This window comes from Lepisosteus platostomus, chromosome 9 (assembly GCF_059453375.1).
Source record: "Lepisosteus platostomus isolate fLepPlt1 chromosome 9, fLepPlt1.hap1, whole genome shotgun sequence".
NCBI lineage: Eukaryota > Metazoa > Chordata > Actinopteri > Semionotiformes > Lepisosteidae > Lepisosteus > Lepisosteus platostomus.
This window is the reverse complement of record NC_142619.1, coordinates 61,375,089-61,396,392: the sequence shown is the minus strand read 5'-3', so window position 1 is coordinate 61,396,392 and position 21,304 is coordinate 61,375,089. Positions and strand designations below refer to the sequence as shown.

The window sequence follows — 21,304 nt, the reverse complement described above, 5'->3', positions numbered from 1 at the left end:
GAGCTCCGTAGTTCTGTCAAGGTGCCCACTGGGTTCTCGGTCAGTGCCATCACAGAGGTGTACAGACAGCTCCATAGTCTTCATGGCTTTGCAATCCTCATGCACTGTCAACTGATGGACCTTATGTAGACAGGTGGGAGTGACCACAGCTGGACTTCACTCAGGTTTTAGAAGTGATCTCATGGAAGATGTTGATATAATCTGGTTTAATTTGGATTGTCGTAGCAAAGGGGGTGTTATTTTGGTGCTTCCTTTTAAATTGCATGTTCAAATTTTGACATTACTTTATAGTACTAATAGAATACTAATCAATAATCAATTGTATAATAGTAATTAATAATCAAATCAGTCATACTTGTAAGTCACTTTGACTTTACTGAATTTGTGTAGATCAGTGACAAAAATCCAATGCAAATGTATCCCTCTTCGCGTGGCAACATTAAAAATTGTGGAAAGATCCAAGGAGGTGAATTTCTGAAGGCACTCTAAGACCTTGTGAGCTATTTCTGCACCTTGGCTTGTTGTCTGGGGTGTTTCACAGCCAGGCGTTTCCAGCATGGCGAGATGTCCCAGCCAGATGTAGTGTGTTATTGTCTCTGAGATCAGTGGGCAGGCACGAGTGAGGCTCAAGCTGCTGCAGGGCTGATAGACATCAGAATGATGTGTGTGGCTTGAGGGCTCATTCGAAAGTGCCAGCTGTCCCGCGGGGCAGTGTGTCTCCGCATGCTGGTCCCGTAAGAATGGCGATGTTGCGGGGCGGGGATGTGACCGTTACTGTGTGCTCTGGATAGCCCTCCCTTCCAGACGTGAGCCCCACTGAACAGTGGTGGGATGGGAAGACCCGAGGCTCCCGGGGCTCAGAGACGGGTTCGACAGGAGGAATGGGACAGAACCCCACAGGCGTAGGAAAGGAGTTTATTGCCATCTGTTGGAATTCTTACAAGGTGCGAACTGCAAGCCAGGGCGGGGCTTGTGTCAGAGATGTACAGCTTGTAGCCCTCCCAAGGCTGCAAGCCCACAACCCCTAGTTGATCGAACTCGTTTAGAGCAAGTGTCATGCAGCATAATGAGCTCACCTGCTCCGGGCGAGCTCCATGTTGTTCACCAGCGACAAAAGGTGATGTTTGTGGTTGAATTTTAGGTCTGATTTCATGAGAGCTAATAAAATTCTGATGGTCATGATAGATTGATGGACGTAGTTGTGGAAGACAATTGTTTAAATCGGTCTGGCCTCCCAGACAACTGACTCCTTCAAATATCCAAGTTTGAAGATTAATAGTAGCAGTCAGTAAAGACAGCATTTTTGTTCATTGCCATACATTAATGTTAATACTTTTTAACAGCAGATGCACAAAAGCAGCTTATGGTACTTTTCCACAATAGGAGAAACAAGGTTGATAGATAGCACCTGATTGCACCTGAGTTGCTCCGTGTGATTCAGTAGCCTTTCTTGCCATCCAGAGTGACCTTCGCTGTGCTGCTGCCCTTCACAAGCCTCCCGTTCGGCAGAAGTTAATTAAAATGCCAATCCCAAGCCATTCCCATTCACCGCTGCGCTTTTCTCCACTTGCGGGCGTCGGAGGCGTGAGGGGGAGATGAGACATTTTGTGTTAAAGAAAAAAAGGGAATTATTTTTATGAATTGAATATGTACATTTTACCTAGTATGAAAATCAAGAGCAGGTTTGTAATGAAAGCCATAAACGGGGAGGCTCCTCATGCTTATTAATATTATTTATTATTATTATCGTATTATTAATAAAGAATAGAAGAGTTAGCATTTTCAGTTGGAATTCCTTTACTAGAAATTGCAACGTACTGAATCTTAAATCCTGTTTTCGGTCTGTTGGGGTTTATTTTACATGTTGTCTAGCGTGCTGCTGATGTAACTGGCAGGTTTGCTATTGCGGGCCTTTTGTGTTGCTGGGCTTGCTTCCCGAGCCCCACTGAAAAGACGTGTGGCTGTGTCTCGCAGGGGCAGGTGCTGCCACAGACCCCCGGCGCAGGAAGTCCACCCCGGAGGTCAGGCTGCGCCTGGACAGCGGGCCGAGCACCGCGGCCTGCTCCCCGCTGGCGGCCCAGAACGGCTTTCTGCAGTGCGAGATCAGTCGGGTCAGCTCCGACTTCCTGCTGTCCTCCATCAGGAACCTGGGCCGGCTCGTCGAGGACAGCTCCGCCTCCCAGGTGCTTCCTATGAAGGTCACCATTTCTGACACCCGGATTAACCTGAAGGTGAGTGAAGCACACAGTTGCCCCTTTGTTGCAGCTTTTTAACGCAGTAAAAGTTCACTTCATACAAATGTCCGACGTGTGCTGCAGCACTGCTACAGTTAAATAGCTTTTGAGCAGTCAAATGAGAATTTTAATTTGGGGAAAAAAAAAAGTTGTTATAGCCAGTCTCCCTCTTTATTTAAGATACAGGAACAATTTTGATTATTTTCAATTACATCTCAAATTAAAGTACAATAGATAGGGAGGTTAAGGTGTATTTTCTTCCACATCGCAGGGTGACTTAAGTGTGTGCATTTTAATTTCTCCAGTGCAAGTTCCATCCCCTGCAGGCTCTCTTTCAGGAAAACCCAGTTCAAGAGAACACCAGTCTTGTTGTGGGAAATGCTGGCGTTATTTTTATCCTCCTGACCGTGGAAGGGATTTTTCTGTACCTCCTGAGAGAATGTTGTGAAAGCGAGGCTGCTATTATTGCCGTCTTTATCCTCTTCCAAAAAGAAATCAATTTCACTGAGACCCTGTGGAATGATATTCAAAAGGAATAAATCCGGCTCTCTTTACAATAGGGGCTTGCTGGTGCTGTTTTTACAAATTCCATTACCATCAATGAAAAGAGAGTCCTGCAAGCACAGCCTCATTGAATAAAGGGAGGAGAGTATGGCGCTGTGCAGCCTATCTGCCTTTTATGGCAGCTGAAAATTGCACGGCAGATTTTAGCCTGAAGTCCTCCTGGTTCTCGCAGAGCTGTGTGTGAGAAAGCAGTGGGAGGCTTATAAACAAGAACTCTTCGCTGTACTCTGCTGTTCTTTGAAGCACTTTGGTGGTTATACGGGACACCAAGCCGAAACCGAATTATAAAAGGTGCTCCTCACTAAAACTTCAGTGCATTATAATTGTGAGGCACCTCCCATGCGTGAAGCCCCTAGTTTGCGGTTTTTCCCCCCGTTCTCTAAGCAGCTGAAGGTGATAACACGCCCAGGCATTGGGCTGACTTTCGGAAGGAGTGCATTTGCGGGTTCGAGGCAGCAGAGCCCCGTTTGCGCTGGGGAGGGGAAGTTTGAAGGGCGCCCCCTGCAGGCCCCTGGCCGCACGGTGCCGTCGAGCCCGGGAGGAAGGCCTTGCTGCAGGGCCCAGTGTGGCGCTGCTTTCAGCCCTGTGGTTCCTCAGGCTCGCCGAGATGGGCTTCTTTTTCCCGCCATTGTCGGAATGAGACATGCCAGGGGTTAGGAGTCTGCACCGGGGGAGAGAGGCCCCTACTGAGATGTGTGCAACTTTTCTCCTCGCAGGACGACGGCCCCCGCGGGAACGCCTCGGACCCAGAGCCCTCGCCGATTGCGGTGCACCTCGACCGGCTGCTCATTCACAGGAGAGACGATGGCTCCTTCTCTGTCGGAGGTAGGCCAGTCCTGGGAGCGGGACCCACTGGCACCAAGAAGGCAGCAACAATACAAGCACACGATGAATACCCACATTAAGATAACAAAAATATATATTCTTTTAGTCTGTGGTCAGAAATCACCTTGCCTGTCAAAAATGCGTGTATTTCACGCTATCTTGCACTGTGGCAAATCAGCTTAAGCAAGAGCTCCAGGCCTCCAGTCTTTGTAAACAGCTACACAGTGGGTTTTCATTAGGCTATCGATTAGATTAATGGTGCCGGGTATTTTCTGCACATGCATGTAGTTAAATGTGTTTGGTTTTTAAAGGGAGTGCATGATGCTGTTTGGTGGCTGGGGATATTTGAGTGCTGTCTTTTTCTGGTAAATCCTGGACATTAATTCTCTCGGCCACCATGAGGTCTTGTAAGCGCAGACGGATGGGATTTCCCGGGTTGGGGTAGGGTCATTCACATCCTTTTATCATGCTTTTTTCTGATCATGATCTTGATTGTTAGTCTGATTCTTTCCTCCATCTTTCCGTTCTGTGTAACGGTTTCTGTGATCACCGTAAACTAGAGACGAACCAGACTACAACTCCCAAGACTGCATCCTGGACGAGATGCCAGTCTGTTGCAGGATACACACACACCTGGGGCACTTTAGAAACACAATTTACCTAGACGGCATGTCTTTGAACTGTGGGAGGAAACTGGAGAGCTGCCTGTGACTACATGGGCTGACATGCAAACTCCACACACAAGGCACGGTGGTAGTCTGGCTTAGGGGAGACACCCGTGGTTCCGGTGGGGACCACACCGGTGCTCCCCCACCTTCCCAGGGAGTCAGAGAGCTGCCGGCACCAGGAAAGGTACTTGGCGTTCAGGAGTGTCTCCGGAAGAGCTGGGGTTACTGCTATAAGCAGCAATGTGCTAAAGCAAGGCAGTGGACAGATACTGGGGAGTGAGAGGGCAGTACTGAGAGGGCCATGGAGACGGTACAGGGAAACGCTCAAGCTGCGTACTTCTCCAGGCCGTCCCACAGCCGTGAGGGTGTGTGGGGAGCTGCCTTCTTGCTTCCTGCACCGAACCATAGCTCCGGGGCCCAGCCGTGGTGGTGACCAGGCCGCTGAGAGCTGAGTGCTCCACACTGACAGCGCCTTTCCCCTCCGCCAGCCAGCCCACTACAGGAGGTGAACCAGGAGCCTGTCTCCGGGGGTAGCAAGGGCGAATCAGCAGGTGGCGCTAGTGAGAGGGGGAACTCCTGACTGATGGAAGGGCTGCAGCTGTGGGAGAAGAGACTCCCACAGGGGCCTGAGACTGACGGAAATCCGCACAGAGGGAGTGTTTCCCCTTCCCCTGGACCTGGAGCCGCGGGTGGAGTCCTTCTCTGTGGGCTGGAGAGAGAGGAGCTGGGAGAGGGGAAGGAGGTCAGCCCAGTGGCTCAGGGAGAAGCAGAGCATCGAGGGGAAAGCCCAGCAGGTGACATCCAGCGTAGAAGAGTCACCCAAGCCTTAACGATTCGTTCTTCGAGTCTAGCTGCAGGTCCTCTTCATCACGAACCAGCAGCCTGAGTGGGAGCAGAATCAGGGCGCGAATGGAGATATACCTCCAAGCAGCCTATCAGTGGTGGCCCTGCTGCACAACCCAGGTGATCGTACTCGAACCAGGGACACCGGCGGTGAGACGGCAGTGCTTAACTTCCTTGGGAAGTGAAAGGCAGAGAGGGCCGTATTCACAGCAGGGATCGGCCTTGGAGGAACTGACCTGGGCCTGCCTTGCCCAGCTTCTGGAACTGGTTCTGACCGGTTTCCAAGGACGTGCTGCAGCCTAGCCTGCGAGTGAGGCGTGTTCTACAATCTCGGCCGAGGCGACTGCCACGGTATCTACTCTCTTCTCTGGGCACCGAATCGCACGGTGGAGATGAGATTCAGTTCATAGACATTGCTTCTCGCGCCACAGCCTTTTCATTTTTGGAAACTGGTGCTCACTAAAGCACAGGAAAGATGTCTTTGTCTTTAGCTGGTGGCGATGAGGACGGCTTGCAGCCCTTCACCAAACTGCCAGCGTTCATTTGCTGCGCTCTTGACAGTTGTCATACTGTCATACGAGGTAGCTGAGATACGAGGTAGCTATAGGCTGAAAACAGAACTGCAGGGAAAGAGGCTGTTGAAATGTGAGCCTCTTCCGTTGTGATTGAATGCTCGGTCGTGTAATGCGCAATGGTAATGTGCGCGTGGTGGTTAGGAGATGAAATTGTGAGGTCGCGCAGGCTGGATGTAGTGGTGGCCTCCGAGCGCTCGCCTGGTCCGCGGTGCCGGCGTGTACGAGGGGCTCCTCGAGTCCCGGCCTGACGGCCTCGCGCCCCTCCCATCGGAGTCGCTCCCGGTTCCCAGGCCTCCGCCCTCCCGCCGAGCGGCTTCTGGGAAGCAGACGGGTGTCTTTCAGCTGGAATCTGGAGGGACTCGTGAGCCAAGACCCGTGGCTTGGCGGTGGGGACCTGTCCCGTTCTCACGCGGCGCGTTTCTCGGCCCTGCAGCAGCGGACGAGCCCCCCGGGCCAGGAGAGCCGGAAGCGAGGAGCGGAGGACGGAAGTTGGGGGATGTTCCCAAGGTCCCCTGGGTCCCCTGCAGGTCCCAGGCCACTCAGACGACCCCGGACAAGCCCGACCCTACGGCCGCTCCACACGACCGGACGCCGGGCAGCGCCGCCGACGCCACGGCTCTCGGCACAGAGCAGGTGAGCAGAGCGCCGCCCTGCAGGAGGCTCGCAATAGCCCTGGACTGATCTGCTCCGAGCGCCCCATGAGTCAGCGTTTACTACTGCGCTACCTTAACGTGCCACACAGGTATTTCCGCCCGCTCAATGGCGATTACGAAAAGCAGCTGTTCGGTTTCATCCGGTCACTTTACGGGTGGTGTTGATTCCTCTATCAGGAGAGAGCGTGGTCATCTTTAACGCAGCGTCAGTCTTGTGTGAGCGTGGGCCTTACTGTCTTAGAAGTGTTGGAATAAACGGGGTCTGTGTGAAGATAAAATGTGAAAGAAAATACAACTGTAGTCGCAAGCTGTTGGTTGCCTGTTTTTAAACCAGTTTCCGCTTCCTTGTGTGGGATTTGGAATCATTTTATATTTGCTTGTCGAGTATTTCCCTTGACTTCCTCTGGTCAGTCCATTGGGCACGCTGGCTGCTGCTGGCACTAATACCGTACGAACAGAATTACTTTCAAAGCACGCTTTATGACTCAAACGAACAAAAACTGAGAATTTTAGAGTACAAACTTGTGGGGGGCAAATAAATAGCAGATTAGGTGAAAAGTTGATTAGGTGCAGTGACACGGACACTGCTCTAATATATAGTCGGCTGAATCGGTTAAGCACATAATCCTTTCCACATACTCGGTGTGTTATGTGAAACCTCTGCTTTTAGAAGAAAGAAGTGTCAACATTTTAAGATCTTTGAAAGAGATTTGGGGTTCTGTCATGTGCTGAAACACCTGATGGCTAATTGAAAATGTGTAAGACGAAGCGTCCCAGGAAACTCTGCTCATTCTCCAGCCTCCCTCCCTGTTCGGTTTATCTCGGTTGTATTTTTTTTAACTTGTTCTTCTGCCCACACTTCTGCCTCTGAATTACTCCTGCCAGAACTCTGCCTGCCTGGAGGAGACCCAGTGTGTGATGTAAAGTTGATAATGGGCAACAGCAAACACTTTTTACCTAACACGAATCCATTAAATAAAATCTATTTTTTCAATGAAAACATGCATTCATTATTCATACGAGTGCCCTACTTCTGTTGCCAGGAAACATTGATGCAGAAGAAAACAGAGAAGCAAGAGACGTACCTAAATACACGTTTGCATTAAAGAGGCTTAATTAAAATGGTGAAAACCAACCCATTAGAAGAAGTAACGAATCACAGGTGTTCAGTAATTAGAAATGCAGAGGCTAAAGCTTTGCTCTCCACGCTGGGGTGATTAAAGAAAGATTTCGGTCTCAGTCACCTGTCACTACAGCTCATTCCTTACTGATTCTAAAGTGACTTCAGACGCCAGGCCTGTGTCTGTCTGGAGCTGGGTTGCAACATACGTGTTCAGTTGTGCTTTTTAAACAGTCACAGTTTAATTTGTGGAAGACGGCATGTCTGTGCATCTCCCTTGGTTTTGTGTGACCTGGAGCTTTCTGGTTTACCATGCTTTTCTTGAGGTCCACTGTGCAAAAAGTGGTGGCAGTTGAATTGTACAGGTCTCACTGTAGCCTGCAAACACAGCCATCGCTTTCACTGGTCTTGTCTGTGAGGGTCTGTACCCAGAGAGTGGGGTCATGGGGTCGTCTTGTGTTTTTGTGTTTCTTCTGTTCTGCCGTGTTCTTATTGGAACGTCCGCTGCTGTTTCAGCTCATGGAAGAGAACGAGTGTCTGAAGCTGGAGCTTTCCAAAGCCAAAATGGCTCTCGCCGAAGCTCAGATGGAGAAGGACAGCTTGCTCCATAAAATCAAACGCATGGGCACCGGCAGCTAATCCCGGCTGGACGTGGCTCCCGGGAGCACCGAGGAGAGGAGACGCCGCCGCCGTCTTCCTGGAGAAGCCACAGGGGAGCCGGCAGCCCGCCTGGCAGCAGGAGGCAAGCGCAGCGCCGGGCGACGCTTGTGCAGAGAGCGCGCGGTTCATTCCGAAGAAACCTGTTCTCTGTATGTTGTTGTTACTTTGGTTGTTTTTGAATAAAGTTTTGCAGTAAAACTGCTACCTGGACAGCTGGGCATGGAAAAGGCTGCTTCGGGCTTGGGGATTGCCAGCGTCAGGCCAGAGACTGCACTGTACTGTACTACATCTCCTCATGTATTTAATACTGAAAAAGTATTTAGTTCATGAATGGTCTTTTAACCAATGTATTAAAGTGGAACTTTTGTGCAAGAGTGTTTTATAAAGAGATTTTTGATTGTCAGGCAGTGTTTGTCAGGGTTTTGCTGCTTTGAAGACAAAATTGATCATGTCGTTATAACAGGCATTTCATGACATTATTACACTATACTGCATTAAGATTAACAATAGTCTAAGACCTGGACTGTCTCCTATTTTTCTAAGTGTATATAGTCGTTCATAGATTTACCCACATAGTAATTTTTTTAATTATGCAATTGTAAATAACACTCCTGCGATGAAGGAGAATTCTGTAGATGACAGATTAGGCTTGAGTTGCCTCGTGTCTTATTTCAGTTTTTGTATGTATATATTTCTGTATTTTTTTCTGAGGGAGGAGATTCATGTGCACTTTTTCTTTCTCAATCTTTGCCCCTGTTTGTGCAGACTGACCGCCTGTTTCAGACCAGCTTTGCCTACTGCAAAGGACAACAAAATGTTGGAAGCTGCTGGAATACGTTTGGGTCTTTTAGGAAATATTTGTTTTCACTCGCACAATGATAAAAAGTTCCATGTTTACAAAGACTCCCATAACTTGTATGTAGAAATAATTTTAATAGTGCCTGATCTCTTCTGTTTCTTACTACAGCTGCTCGAAACACTTGTTGAAGGTTATCACAGGCATTGCCTCGGAAAACACAACTGTGAAATTTACTGGTGCTTGTGTGTATGCGTGTGTGACAAAGTGCCCACACTGGGACGATGGTACGGATCATCCCAGGTGTCCCCAGATTTACTGTGATGCTTCCGGACAGCGGCTTGGAATAAAGAGCCACACCACATTCGGAGCTGTCCGTGTTTCTGAGCAGACTTCACTCGGGTGCGTCTGATGAGTGTAGCTGTGGTTCATCATTTTCATTTCAAATGCATGCGTCTCTGATTGGCGTTCCGTTTTGGGGACAGGGCAGTGAGAGGCCAGGCTCGAGCCTGATAGTTTTTTAGCTGTTTGTTCAAAACTGATCTGTCTGGCGGCAACTGTAGTGTTTAAAAGATGAAAGATGAAATCCCGTTGCTGAAGCCTAAACACACCTGGTAAATGTGAAGGCAAAAGCTATTTCCATCTCGACCAGAATGTTATCACGTAAAACTTCCTGAGTGCCTCACTTATATGGGGGGAATTTTAATGGGGTCTTTCCCTGCTTTTCACGTAAACCCAAATTTCAATGAATGTCTGCTCAAAAAATAACACTTCTGAGCTTTATTTTGTATTTTTCTCTTCAATGGACATTATTAAAACATCACATTTTGTGAGACCACGAAACTTGAGAAATGCGATTGTACAACAGCGAGAGAGGCCTTTCATCTGTGCTCTGTGTCCTGAGTCCTGTCCCTTTCTGTTTGGCTGGCCTCCTGGCGAGATTTAGAACAACAATAATATGTAAAGGTCTGTTAAAGCTGCTTCAATGCTGTAAAATAAAGGGGGTTAAAATTGTGTGTAGGGTGCATTGTTTTTCTTACATTTCTTTTTTAAATTCAGTTTACTTCTCTTCAGGTAATACCCTGCAGAAAGTGTTTTTAAGTTTTGCTGTAAGAAAAAATTCAACTGCTGTCCACAGCTACAGCCAAAATACGGCTTCCGAGCTTCCCCACGAGTCCTGTAGAGGAGCGCTCATTGAGCACTGCAGAAGGAATGTGCGCTGTTTCTCCGGCCCACGTGTACGAGGTGTTCCTGCCCCCTCCGTCTCACCGGGGCGTGCAGCGATCCTTCCCGTGCATCCGCCAGCGCGGAGCACAGCAGCAGAGGCAGCCATCTTTGACACCGGCACAGTGACATCTATGGGCGCAGATGAGTAACGCGCTTCTGAGTGAGGTCTCTTTGTTACGGGCATTGCGTAACCAGAGGAGGCCCTCGGAGTGGCCAGCGCAGCGTGATCGCCCCTGTAGCTCACGGCTCCCCTGCTCCCTGACTGATGGTCCATATGTGAACCATCCTGCCCTCCAGGCGGTCCAGAGGAGTATTAAGCTGTGTCTGGTTGCACTCAGTGCTGTTCCCCAGTGTCCCACTGGGAATCAGGAGTCTCGCCTGCGTCCTCCTGTTGTTTTCGCCTGCCACACCTCTGTATTGAAAGCCGTTGATTTATTCAGACAGCCTCTTTGATCTCCCCTGTTTGTCGTTCCTTCGGGACAACGGGTCACCTCAGAGGTGGGGCAGCAGGTGGCAGATGGAAGGCCCTCGTTCCCCAGCCCAGCGCATGGCTCTCCAGCCCTCCCTCTGCTACAGCTCGCGCTCACTGATAATAATGATAATAATAATAATGTAATAATGATAATGTTTCTTTATTAGCCCTATACAATTTCTTGCATTAGGAATTCATCTTTTCGCATACCCCAGCTTTTCTCCATTGAGACACAGACAGGGAGAGAAGCTTGGGGTCAGAGCGCAGGGTCAGCCATTTATACAGCACCCCTGGAGCAGTTGGGGTGAAGGGCCTTGCTCAGGGGCCCAATAGAGTAGGATTCCTCTGCCGGCTGCAGGATTTGAACCGGCAACCTTCCAGTCACAGGCGCAGATCCTGAGCCACAGAGCCACCGCTCCGCAATCCTGTGCCCTGCCACACACCTGCCTGCCCCCGGGCTCTCCACCACTCCCCCTCCGCAGCGGTTTTCAGCTTTCCTGTAAAAAGTCAGCAGCCCTTCGCTCTCAGACGCCAGGCGCTGCACGGACACGAGACCTGCCGCCCTCTTCCAAACGGATCTGTATTCCGCGGCCGTCTCGAGCTGCCAGTGGGCCTTGAGGAGAATTGGCAGTGACTCTTTGCCACCCCGAAGTGCAGGTGCTCCGTCCCCAGAGCCCTGCGGCTGCGAACAGAGGGCCCCTTCAGGAGGAGAGGAGGAGCCGAGGCCGGAAGGGAGCTGGGGGACACAGGGAGGGGGCGTGCGGAGGACAGGGGAGCCCGCCAGCCGGACACCGGACACCTGTCCGAGGTGAGGGAGGCGGGAGCGCTCGCCTGCGACACAGGGCCAGAGACGCCGCTCTTGAACTGCCCTGAATCTCCGGAGTCTCAGCTCACATTCTGTCCCTGGAAAGGGGCCCCGCCGCGGGGGAGGACAGAACTCGTGGGCAGCCAGGGCGCCACCTGTTGCTCCTGGGGGCTCTCCCGAGAACCCGTCCCCGCAGCTCGGGGGCGAGGGGGCGGCAGGAGACCCGTCCTCCCAGCGGCCCCGCTGGCGCGGCCCGGCCCGACGAGGAGCACCATGGGATGTGTGCCTGCCTGGCAATGCCAGGGTCCCTGCTGCCCATTCCGCCGTCACGTGGGGGCTGGAAGTCATCGCGGGGCGCGTCAGTTCTCCTGGGAAGACACGTTCGTGGGGTGTCGCATAATAAAAAAACGACAATCACTGCTTTTTAAGCAGGGAGTCCCTTTCCTGTCATAGACTGAAGTCCCCCTCTCATTGTGCGCAGGGCTTTGTGCACGGAGCGGTCCCGTCACCGTGTGCTGTCTTTGCCCTCTGTGATAAACGCTCCAAATACTGACATTTCGTCTTCGTGTTCCGTGGGTGATAATTACTGCCCCGTTCGGCGATGGTCTTCCGCCCTCCGCAGCCCTATAAGCCCCTCTAAAACTAACAAAGAAAAATGACACGCGTGGGGGAAACCGTCGCTATTTGTTTCAGCCTCATCAGCAACAATAGAAAGGGGGCTTTTCGCCTTTTTTTTGCGATGATACACGCCCAAAGCTGTCGAGCGCTATCCCCCAGCCGAGAGAGGGGAGGGGGGCGGCAGCGAGTAGCGGGGAAAGGAGGAGGAGGAGGGAGGAGGAGAGAGAGAGAGACGGGAGCGGAGGGATGGGAGGCTCGCTGGCGAAGCGGCACACCGAAGCGAGCTGAAACAGCGTGAATGTGGATGTGTGCGGGAGAGAGAGGGGGGTGCGTGAGTGTGCGTGGACGCGCCAGCCAGGAGCAAAGCAGGAGAGAGGAGCTTGTGACAGTCCGACTGGGCAGTGTTTCCAGGCAACCGGAGGGGCGGACGGCTTGCTATCCCCCACTGCTCGCCCCGGTCCAGCGATCCGGTCCACCGGGCTGGCTCTGCGCTAGCTCCGGCGTGCGGTGGTGTCCGAGCGGCGCTCGCTCCACCATGCAGTAGGAGTCTGCGCAGGGCTCCCCGCCCGGGGCTGGAATTGGATATACACGCTCGGCACTGAAGAGAGGTCTCTTTTTATTTTTATTCTTTTTTTTTTTGGGCCGTCCTCCCCGCGCTCACTCACCTCGCCGGCATGGGGAAGGAGCAGGAGCTGCTGGAGGCAGCTCGCACGGGGAATGTGGCTCTGGTTGAGAAATTACTGAGTGGCAAAAAGGGATTACTGGGCACCGCGTCCGGATCCATACCGCTCCCGAGTTTGCTGAGGTATGTAAACACGGGCGAAGTATTTCTGCTCTTCTTGCTTCGTGCCGCGGTCCGGCTAGGCGGGGGGGGTGGCTTATCGGAGAGGAGCCAAGAGCTTGCGTGTATTTTAATACCTCTCCGTAAGGAATTTAAGCTTAGTGGAACAAAAAAAAAAAGGGAACTGACAAAGCGTGGTACAAAGCCAGGCGCGACTTGGGCTTTAAAGTTGTCCGGCGATAAAACAGGTCGATTTGACAAATTGCGTTAACAAACTGCAAGTCTAATGTGTGTCTTGTACTGATGGTTAGAGATTAATGAGGCAGCCGAGCGACTTTCTAGCACAGAACTTATGAATAATAAGCCTTTCGCTAATTGGCCAAACAATTAATTACAGCGTAGTACAGTACATGACTTGCCGTGTCCCTCTCCTCTCCTCGCCGGGAGTCGAGGTTTGAAGTTTTCAGTGGCTTCCCAGAGGAGACGCAATAACAGTTAAAGGCGAATTAAAAGGGCACGTTTTATTAACGATCTGAAATTCAGGCAGGTTCCGGGTGTCTAAAAAACACTCTTGTAGAACAGAGCCTTTCTGGTTTAAGTGCACAGGGTGATGCACATCAAGTCTGGAAAGTTTTGACGCGGTGCAGTGGTTAGGTTGTGTACAGTATATTTCCCCTTTTTTCAGTAAAAAAAAAAAATCCTTCTAGGACAGTACTGGAGCGGCTACAGCAGGCTCACCGGGTCTTTGACAAGCTGTGTGGCTTTGGTGGGGTGCGTGGGCCAGGCGTGACGACGGTCTCGCAGCAGAGCATCCCGAACTCTTCCACCCGGCTGTGACAGCTCTGGCGGCAGCCCGGGCGTGTGTGCTGGTGTTTAAGGCCGGGGGGAGGGGGCAGGCACTGGGGCCCTCGGTCTGTGCGAGGCCGGTGGGAGGGGGGGGGAGGCAGCCGGAACGGAGGCTGGCTCGGGCAGTCGGGTTACAGCCCCTCCCGGGCTGGCAAACCGCCCCCCCCCCCCGGAACGTGACTGTGGCAACGGCGTAGGGCAGGGCTGTGCAGTCCTGGTCCTGCGTGGCCAGCGTGTCCCCAGGCACCTGCTGGGTTAGCTGCTGGACGGGTGCTCTTTGGGTGCTGGTCCACTGACGAGGACTTGAAAACCTCCAGTGGCCTTCCAGAGCCAGGACTGGACCAGCCCGACTGAGGCACCTCGCTTCCCACGGGCTGCAGACCTGCACGCCCTCGGGAAAGCAGGGGCAACCCTTCCTGTCAGCGGACAGACTCAGCTGGGATCCTGCCATCCCTAGAAGCACATGTCTGTGCATAAGTATCGACCCCAGTTTGTGGTTTCTTAATGTCCGCTGTCAAGTTGCACAGTGTGCTGTTCTTCCGTGTGTCTTGGGTTGAAGCGTCACTGGGGCTGTGTGGCTTTCTGGGATTAGTGCTCTCTGTGCCGGCGGAAGCCGGCGCTGTGGCGCCTGTGTGAAAGGTGCATCGCTCCTTCTTCCCCAGCAGGGGTCGCTAACTCCCCCAGGACTCCGTAACGCCGCCGTCGTTGGGTGGGCCGCCTCCTACCCCGGGGGACGGTGTCAGCAGGAGCTGTGTTGGAGTCCGACCCGAGTCCCCGCCGAAGTGTCGCTCAGCGAAATGTGAACGTGGCTCAGCTGTGTCTTTACTTATCGTGCGCTCTATCGCCGGCCTTGGGACACGCGTCCGTTGCCCAGCGAAGGAAAGAGGCAGGCTGTGTGCCCACAGGGGAACTGGGAGCACAGTGTAACTCCTGGGTCGCAGGCCTGAGCCGAGCGCGCGACCCATGGGAGAATGAGGCATCGGGTCGTTTCAGGTCAGTTCGAGCAGGCGCTATGGCCACACGCCTCCGATCTGGGTGAAAATGGACACAACGTGACACAGTCGATTTAATGGAGAGTCCTGGAATTTGAGTGGTCGGTTCCCAGCAGTTCCTGAGATGAGACTCAGGAGAAGGGATGCAGTTCTTTTTTTCACATCTGTGACCGCACGTTGCGTGGAAGAGCTCACGCCTTTTGAAGTACGTTATGGCTGCTCAGATTCCCCCCCAGGTTCTCAAATTTTCATATTTAATAGAGGCTAGGTGAATAAGAGAATTTAACAGTGTCAGGTGGCTAAAAATGTGGCATCCACAAAATGATTTCTTTTCCAGAATGAGATCAATGTTCTGACTTTCCCTGTGAATCCTAGTACCTGTGGCCCATTTCTGTGTCACTCATCTGACACTGCTAACCAATAAATCCCTCAATAACCCATTGAGCCTCTATTGAACCGTGACTAGTGTGTTGTGCAATTATTTCAACGTGATCTTTCGAGCCTCTGACTGAAAATCTATTCGGCTATGAATTTTAGTGGCACTAATGTTCTTGTTTCATCATTTATTAGCTTTTAAAAATACTTTGTGCATTTATTCAGCACAAAGCAAAGTGTTCTTTGAAGGATAGACAGCCGCATCACAGCAACTACTAGGAGTAGATTGCACAGATTTTAGATTGTATTTACACAAAATCTTGTTTACTTGTTTACATAATGTTTTCTCCAAATGATCTTGGTAGATTTGACTTTGAACGGCCCTGATTTAAAATATCCTTTGCCTAGTTTTGGGTTGAGGGTGTGTCGGACATGCTACATAGCTATACTGTCTATTCTCACAACAATTAACTGCTAATTAACAACCCACTTTGTATGGTGTTGGGTTGGAATGCTGGCTCACTGACTTGGGGAATGGTTTGGGGCATTTCCCAGGAAGCAGTTTATTTCTTTTCTTTCAGTAGTGAAGTATCTGGACATCTGCTACCACCTCCCTGCTCGCATGCTGTACAGACTGCTCTCAAATATGCTGATGAGCTGCTTTCCAGGGCTGGAGCTGTGCTGAGGCTGGAGCGAGACTGTGCTCCCTGGAGTTTGTCACCTCGTCTGTCTGTCTGCTTTATGATTTACAGATGACGGTGAAAAGTTCAGAACTGCTCGAGTGGAATTTCAAGCTAAATTCGCTTTTGTGTGCGTCATTTGCTTTAAGATAAACAAAAGAGCTGCTCGCTGGTTACCACTACCATGTGGAGGTGACACACATTGCTCACTGCAGCTGAAAATCAATGCCACTCTGATGGTTTGATTGGATTATCTGTCAGGTTCAATCTCAAAATGCACTGTACATCATAACCTAAACATATTATGTACCTTAAGGCAAATTAGCTTAATAAGTAGCACACAAATGTATTTGGTTGTGTATTGATACAACATGACGTACGTTTACTATGATATACAGTAGCTCCGTTCAGTCCCAGACATCCTGATGTACTTTCCAAGAAATAAAAACAAGGCAGATGAAGAGTCATTCTTGAGCCTCGGGGGCTGTGCATCGAGAGGAGTTTTCACAAAGGCAACCTTGGCAGCTGAAAGCTTTGTGTCCAGTCGAGTTTAAATGGTACTGGTATGACCGGCCACTGAATGATCTGGTACATGTGCAGTAAGTAGCTCACGAAGGTAGGTGTGTGCTGAGCCACGAAGGGCTTTGTGTGTTTCTGCAATGAAGTCTGCTTGAATATTAATGGGTCACCAATGCAACGACTTCAGCGCCGGAGCAGCGTGATCAGGAAAACAGGTGCAGGTCTTCGGTATGACAGCAGCATTCTGTACAACAAGGAGAGCCTTTTGAGTTAGCAAATGGTCATTACAATAATCAGGACAAGGGGTTCTGGATGCTCGAACCCATAACTGTGCATCCTACGTATCCAGGGAAACTTGACTTCAGTGTTTTTCAGATAGTGAAAAGCAGCTGTAGTCACAGTCTTGAAATGCTGGTCAAGTGAAAGCCCAGAGTCCACAGTAACACCCTAATAATTGAGGACAGATAGAACTGCGGTGAAAATGTATCCTAGGAGGCTTAACTGCCTTTATGATTTGTCTGGGTTTAATTTCCACCGGTTTAGAGGTGGAAAGTGACGGACTTTCGGTCGAGCAGCTTGTGTAGACAGGCACTACAATGTCAGCGTGGGCTGGACATGACACAAAGGTCTGCGTTATCATCGGCCTAGAAGCGAAAGCCTAGATTACAGTTCCTGGTATTAGTGTGTAGACACTGACCAGCAAGTGAACGGTGACAGAGCCCTGAGGGTCACTGTACTTACCAGCAAGGGAACTGACAGAGCCCTGAGGGTCACTGTACTGACCAGCAAGGGAACAGTGACAGAGCCCTGTGGGTCACTGTACTGACCAGCTCATGCGACGCACTGACACCAGCGAGGGATAAGAGGACACAAACATGTCTAAAACTCTCTCAGACAGGCCAGAGTGAGAATGCAGCCATTGTGTAACAGTGCTGAATATAAATTAATTACTGGTGTAAAATCTGCTCGGTTACCAAGTGCAGAGTGTGGGATCCTGACTTGTGTTGTGCGTTTCTGATCTTAAAAGTATGCAAGACATGATTCATAGAAACTGTTGACATGAAAGTCATCCACTGGAGCTCATCTGCTTAAAATAAGAATGTAACATTTGCCTAAGAGACCATTCAGCTGTACTCCTTTTCCTTTCCAGTCTACTGTTTATTTCTTACCATAAAGGCTGAGAAAGGCCTGTGAAAATACAGCTTTGCCATCCTGTGGAGAAAAGCGCAGTGCCTGGTGGCAGTGAATGCCGCTGTCCTTTCCTTCCTCCAGAAGCAGTGATCGCATGCAGACCTGCGGTACGTGCTCTGTTGTCCATTTCTGCTTCTTTCTGAACTAGCTGGTGGACACGGTCACTCTGCGACGCGGCCTGTTTGCTGCCTCCTCCAGCGCTGCGCGCACAGGGTCACGTATTGATAATGCGCTCTGCTTCAAGGTCGCTCACAGGGTGAGGGGGATCTGCTTGCTTGAGCCCTGTGACAAGTGGGCTGTATCCATGCAAGCAAATGTTCTGTGGTGTGTTGTGGAATCTGCACATTTCCCTGTGGCTCGTACTGGAGGTCTGTGAGGCAGATGTGTGATGTCGTGTTCTGTTTGGGCAGCAGCACTTGGAATGCGACTTTTTGGAAAGCTTTATTTTGGAGGAGTTTTTATTTCTACGTTGTCCTTGTTCACGAGGTCAAACTGACATGCCAGCTCAAGCACGGGCGAGGTGTCGCTCTGCACGGTCTTTCTGAAGGCTGGACCTGAGCGCAGTTGCAGTCGTTCACCTCACGGACGACAGTGGTTCCAGAGTTTTGGGGAAATGCACACGGGGCGAGCTGAGGAAAGTGCCGCTTCTCCCTCTTGTAGTGTTGCAGTCTGTGGACGTGCGGAATTACACTGAAGCTCGGGACGATAAAGGATTCAAGAATTTCACCCATCTAGGTGTTTCGAAAGGTGGCAGAATTCAGGATCCTGAGACAGACCTGAACGTCCTAATCCCTCCAGTTCCACACAGGTTCGTTTAACTGCCCGCTGCTTGCTCTGAGGCCGTACAGTGCACATTGAATCGAATCATTTGTAACGTTAAACCATAGTTCAAAACCACAGCACAATGGGGCATGATTCATCTCCCTCGCAGACAGTCCACAGACAGAAAGCCAACGATTTAGTGACCCCAAGGACTGCGCCGTCTCGGACGCGGTTATAATTCGAGGCAGACGGGAAAAGTATAATACGTCTTGATCGTGGCATCGTGGCTGCGTCTCCCAGAGATATTTCACACCAGCTCCTCTGCCTCCCTCCCAGGAGCTCCTGGACAGAGTGGCACCAGCAGAGCCTGTCAGCGTCGTGCAGCCTGTTCGCAGGAGCTGACGAGCTGCTCTGTCGCTGGCCGGAGGGGCGGAGGCCTACAAGCTTAGCAAGATAACCTGGGCAGATAGTGGGGGGCCAGAGGCCTCTGACAATGCTTGAGGTCACCCTGAAGCAGGATCTGGACAGGCTAAACCTCTCTCTCCTCATGGAGAGCAAGCTGGGGTCTGCGAAAAGACAAATTCCTCATGCAAGAAATTGTATGTGGCCAATGAAGTGATCTTCTCTCTCCTCTTAAACTATGAGTGTAACTGGGTTAATAAACAGACACATCATGTCAATCAGTTTACCTTTACTGGGGCAAATAAAAACTTTGCTTTGAATTTGTTGGACCTTTCAGTATGTATGCAAATTAATACTTTTCTAGTTAAGAAGTTAAAATGTACAGTGTCTACGTTTTTCTGTATTGTTTTGGTAGTATTTTGTCTTGAGTATTTGAAATTTCTCTGCAGTGCTGTTTGAAAACATGGCTTTATTTGCTCCTTTGAACATATATATGTGTGTATTTTTTCTCTTAAAATGAGAAAATGAGAGCCTAAGAAAATATTCATACCAATAAGTCATTTCAGGATCATGTCAGTACATTATTTGTGTAGGAAGGACTAATTAGAAACATCCTGAGAAACCTGGATTGTTGAGAGCTGTGACCCCCTACTGTGTATCCATAGTTTATACTCTATCCATTCCCATTCCTCCAAACCGGAGCTGGAAACTTTAGGGAACACTGGGTTCTCTCCAGTAGAGCGTTATAATGAAAATGCGTCAAAGCAATTATTGCTGGAGCTCCTTCTAATTGTGGTCAACAATTTATCCATTTTCAGGCAGCAGAGTAATTGGTCACAGGAGCTCAGTCCGGGAGATAGTAGCTGTTTAGCTGAAGGATTGTTCTGTTATTGAGCTGTGCTGTGGGGTCAGTGTAGGTATGTGAAATGTGAACCAATTCAATTATTTTCATCCCAGACTGAGTCTGATAACGTCTAGGACCACAGAAGGTAATTCAGCCAATGAAGCCAAGCCTGTGTTCATTTTAACAGGACTATGAGCTGAAAAGTCCCCTTGTAATCCTGTGAAATATTCCATCTCTTCTGTCACAGCAGTAGACAAAATGTGCACCATGAACATAAGACAGTTATAGTCAAGAGGAGGCTACTCCTCCCATCCAGTACGTTTGGTAGTTTAGAGCTTATTGATCCAGATCAATCCCATTCTCCATTTTAAATGCACATCCTGCTGGTTCTGAGATAAAATCTCTGACTTGGTTTTGAGTTCCAGATTTTCTGTGTAGATGCACCATTTTAATTATTCTTGGACTTTACTGTCCCAGTTAGTTCTCCATCAAAGAATGCAAATTCCTCTTATCATTTAGAGTTAAATGGCCTTTATCATTTTAGAGGTATTTGGAGGTTAAATGATATACTTGTATTTAGGAACAACTTCAGGTGAAGCTGAAGAAGGCTCCACGGCCAAAACGTTGTGTTTTCTTTCATCTCTTTTCAGCATGGAATAAACCTATTACTTGTTCCTTTGCAGCCTACGCATGCTGACGCAGCTCCCCATCTGAACTACTTGTATTTAGTAGCAGGTATAACACACTGGGTGTCTGTTTTGGTTTGGTTAAATGTTGAAAACAGTTGCACTGGCCATCAGGACTTGCTGGTGAAGTGTTTTGATGAATTACAGTCATGTGTCTTGCACAGCCACTTCAATCCTGCATGGAGTCCGTCATAAAACAGGAAGACTACTCCAGTTTCCCTGCTTATGCTCTCATTTAGACTGGTGCTTGTGGACAGGATCGGGGGTCCTGGACTTTGGAAGAGAGGAGATCCTGGGAAGAGGGATCTGGTGGGCTCCGTCCGCCTCGGTTGTGAGTTCTCCACAGCTCCTCTGTCCCGCTGGCTGGGATACATGGGCTGCCCTCTGCCAGTCCCTATAGATGGAATGACAGCTTGTTATTCCCAGCTCCTGCAGGATTTTGCCAGAGTGATTTGTCATACAATAAATAGATGGTGTTTCAGAACTGGGCCATCTCTTTGCTGACTCTATAAAATATATAATCTAAAATGCAAATACTGTGTATATATAGCGAACTAAAGCAAACTAGTTCAGCACATAATCCTGAAAATTACTTTCACAAGACATGCATGTATTTACCCTGGGGCTGTGGACTGAGGTGTATGAAATGAGGCCTTTCTAAGCTAATTGCTGATTTGATTGTCTGAGTTGTAGAATGACAGCTTTTTAAATGACACAGAATACACAGGCTGTATAGAGGAAGTTCACAGCACGGTGAACAACCTGCTGCTTAAAGCTGGTGTCTGTATCCTCTGAAGGAGAAAAGAGGTTATCGATTCTGTTAAGTGTAACCTGCAGACTGAAAACGAATATGACACTGACAGTCCTTCCCATACTCTTTCTTTTGTTTTTAAAACCTGAGCGTGGATCTGAACCTGAGCTCGAGCACCTGGAGAGATGGAGAGCAGGTGACCACCAGTGTGTCTGACCCTGTGCTTCAGGCACTGAGGGAGTTCTGATTTGATTAGAGTGTATTAACTGTGCTAGTAAGGTGGTTTTCATGATGTTTGAGCGAGGAGTCGTGTCAGTGAGTGCTGGCTGGAAAGGAACAAATAAAGGTTGATTCTACACTGAAAAATACTACTTTTTTAATGAATAATTTTATACTGTAAATCTGAGCAGCTGAA

The 21,304-nt window shown here is 49.8% G+C and overlaps 2 protein-coding genes across 3 annotated transcripts in view; both read left to right on the top strand.

Annotated features, from left to right (window-relative positions):
- bltp3b (bridge-like lipid transfer protein family member 3B) overlaps window positions 1-9,952 on the top strand; it is a 65,041-nt gene extending 55,089 nt beyond the window's left edge. For both annotated transcript variants that reach the window (XM_088646014.1, XM_088646013.1), the window contains exons 18-21: window positions 1,975-2,231; window positions 3,515-3,623; window positions 6,143-6,342; window positions 7,999-9,952. In XM_088646014.1, the coding sequence (XP_088502140.1) occupies window positions 1,975-2,231; window positions 3,515-3,623; window positions 6,143-6,342; window positions 7,999-8,121 (689 nt within the window). In that variant the 3' untranslated portion in view covers window positions 8,122-9,952. The remainder of the gene's footprint in view (window positions 1-1,974; window positions 2,232-3,514; window positions 3,624-6,142; window positions 6,343-7,998) is intronic.
- A 2,329-nt stretch (window positions 9,953-12,281) lies between these two features.
- Window positions 12,282-21,304, top strand: part of anks1b (ankyrin repeat and sterile alpha motif domain containing 1B) — a 334,903-nt gene continuing 325,880 nt past the window's right edge. The window contains exon 1 of the mRNA XM_088646015.1: window positions 12,282-12,865. Coding sequence (XP_088502141.1) covers window positions 12,735-12,865 — 131 coding nt within the window. The 5' untranslated portion in view covers window positions 12,282-12,734. The remainder of the gene's footprint in view (window positions 12,866-21,304) is intronic.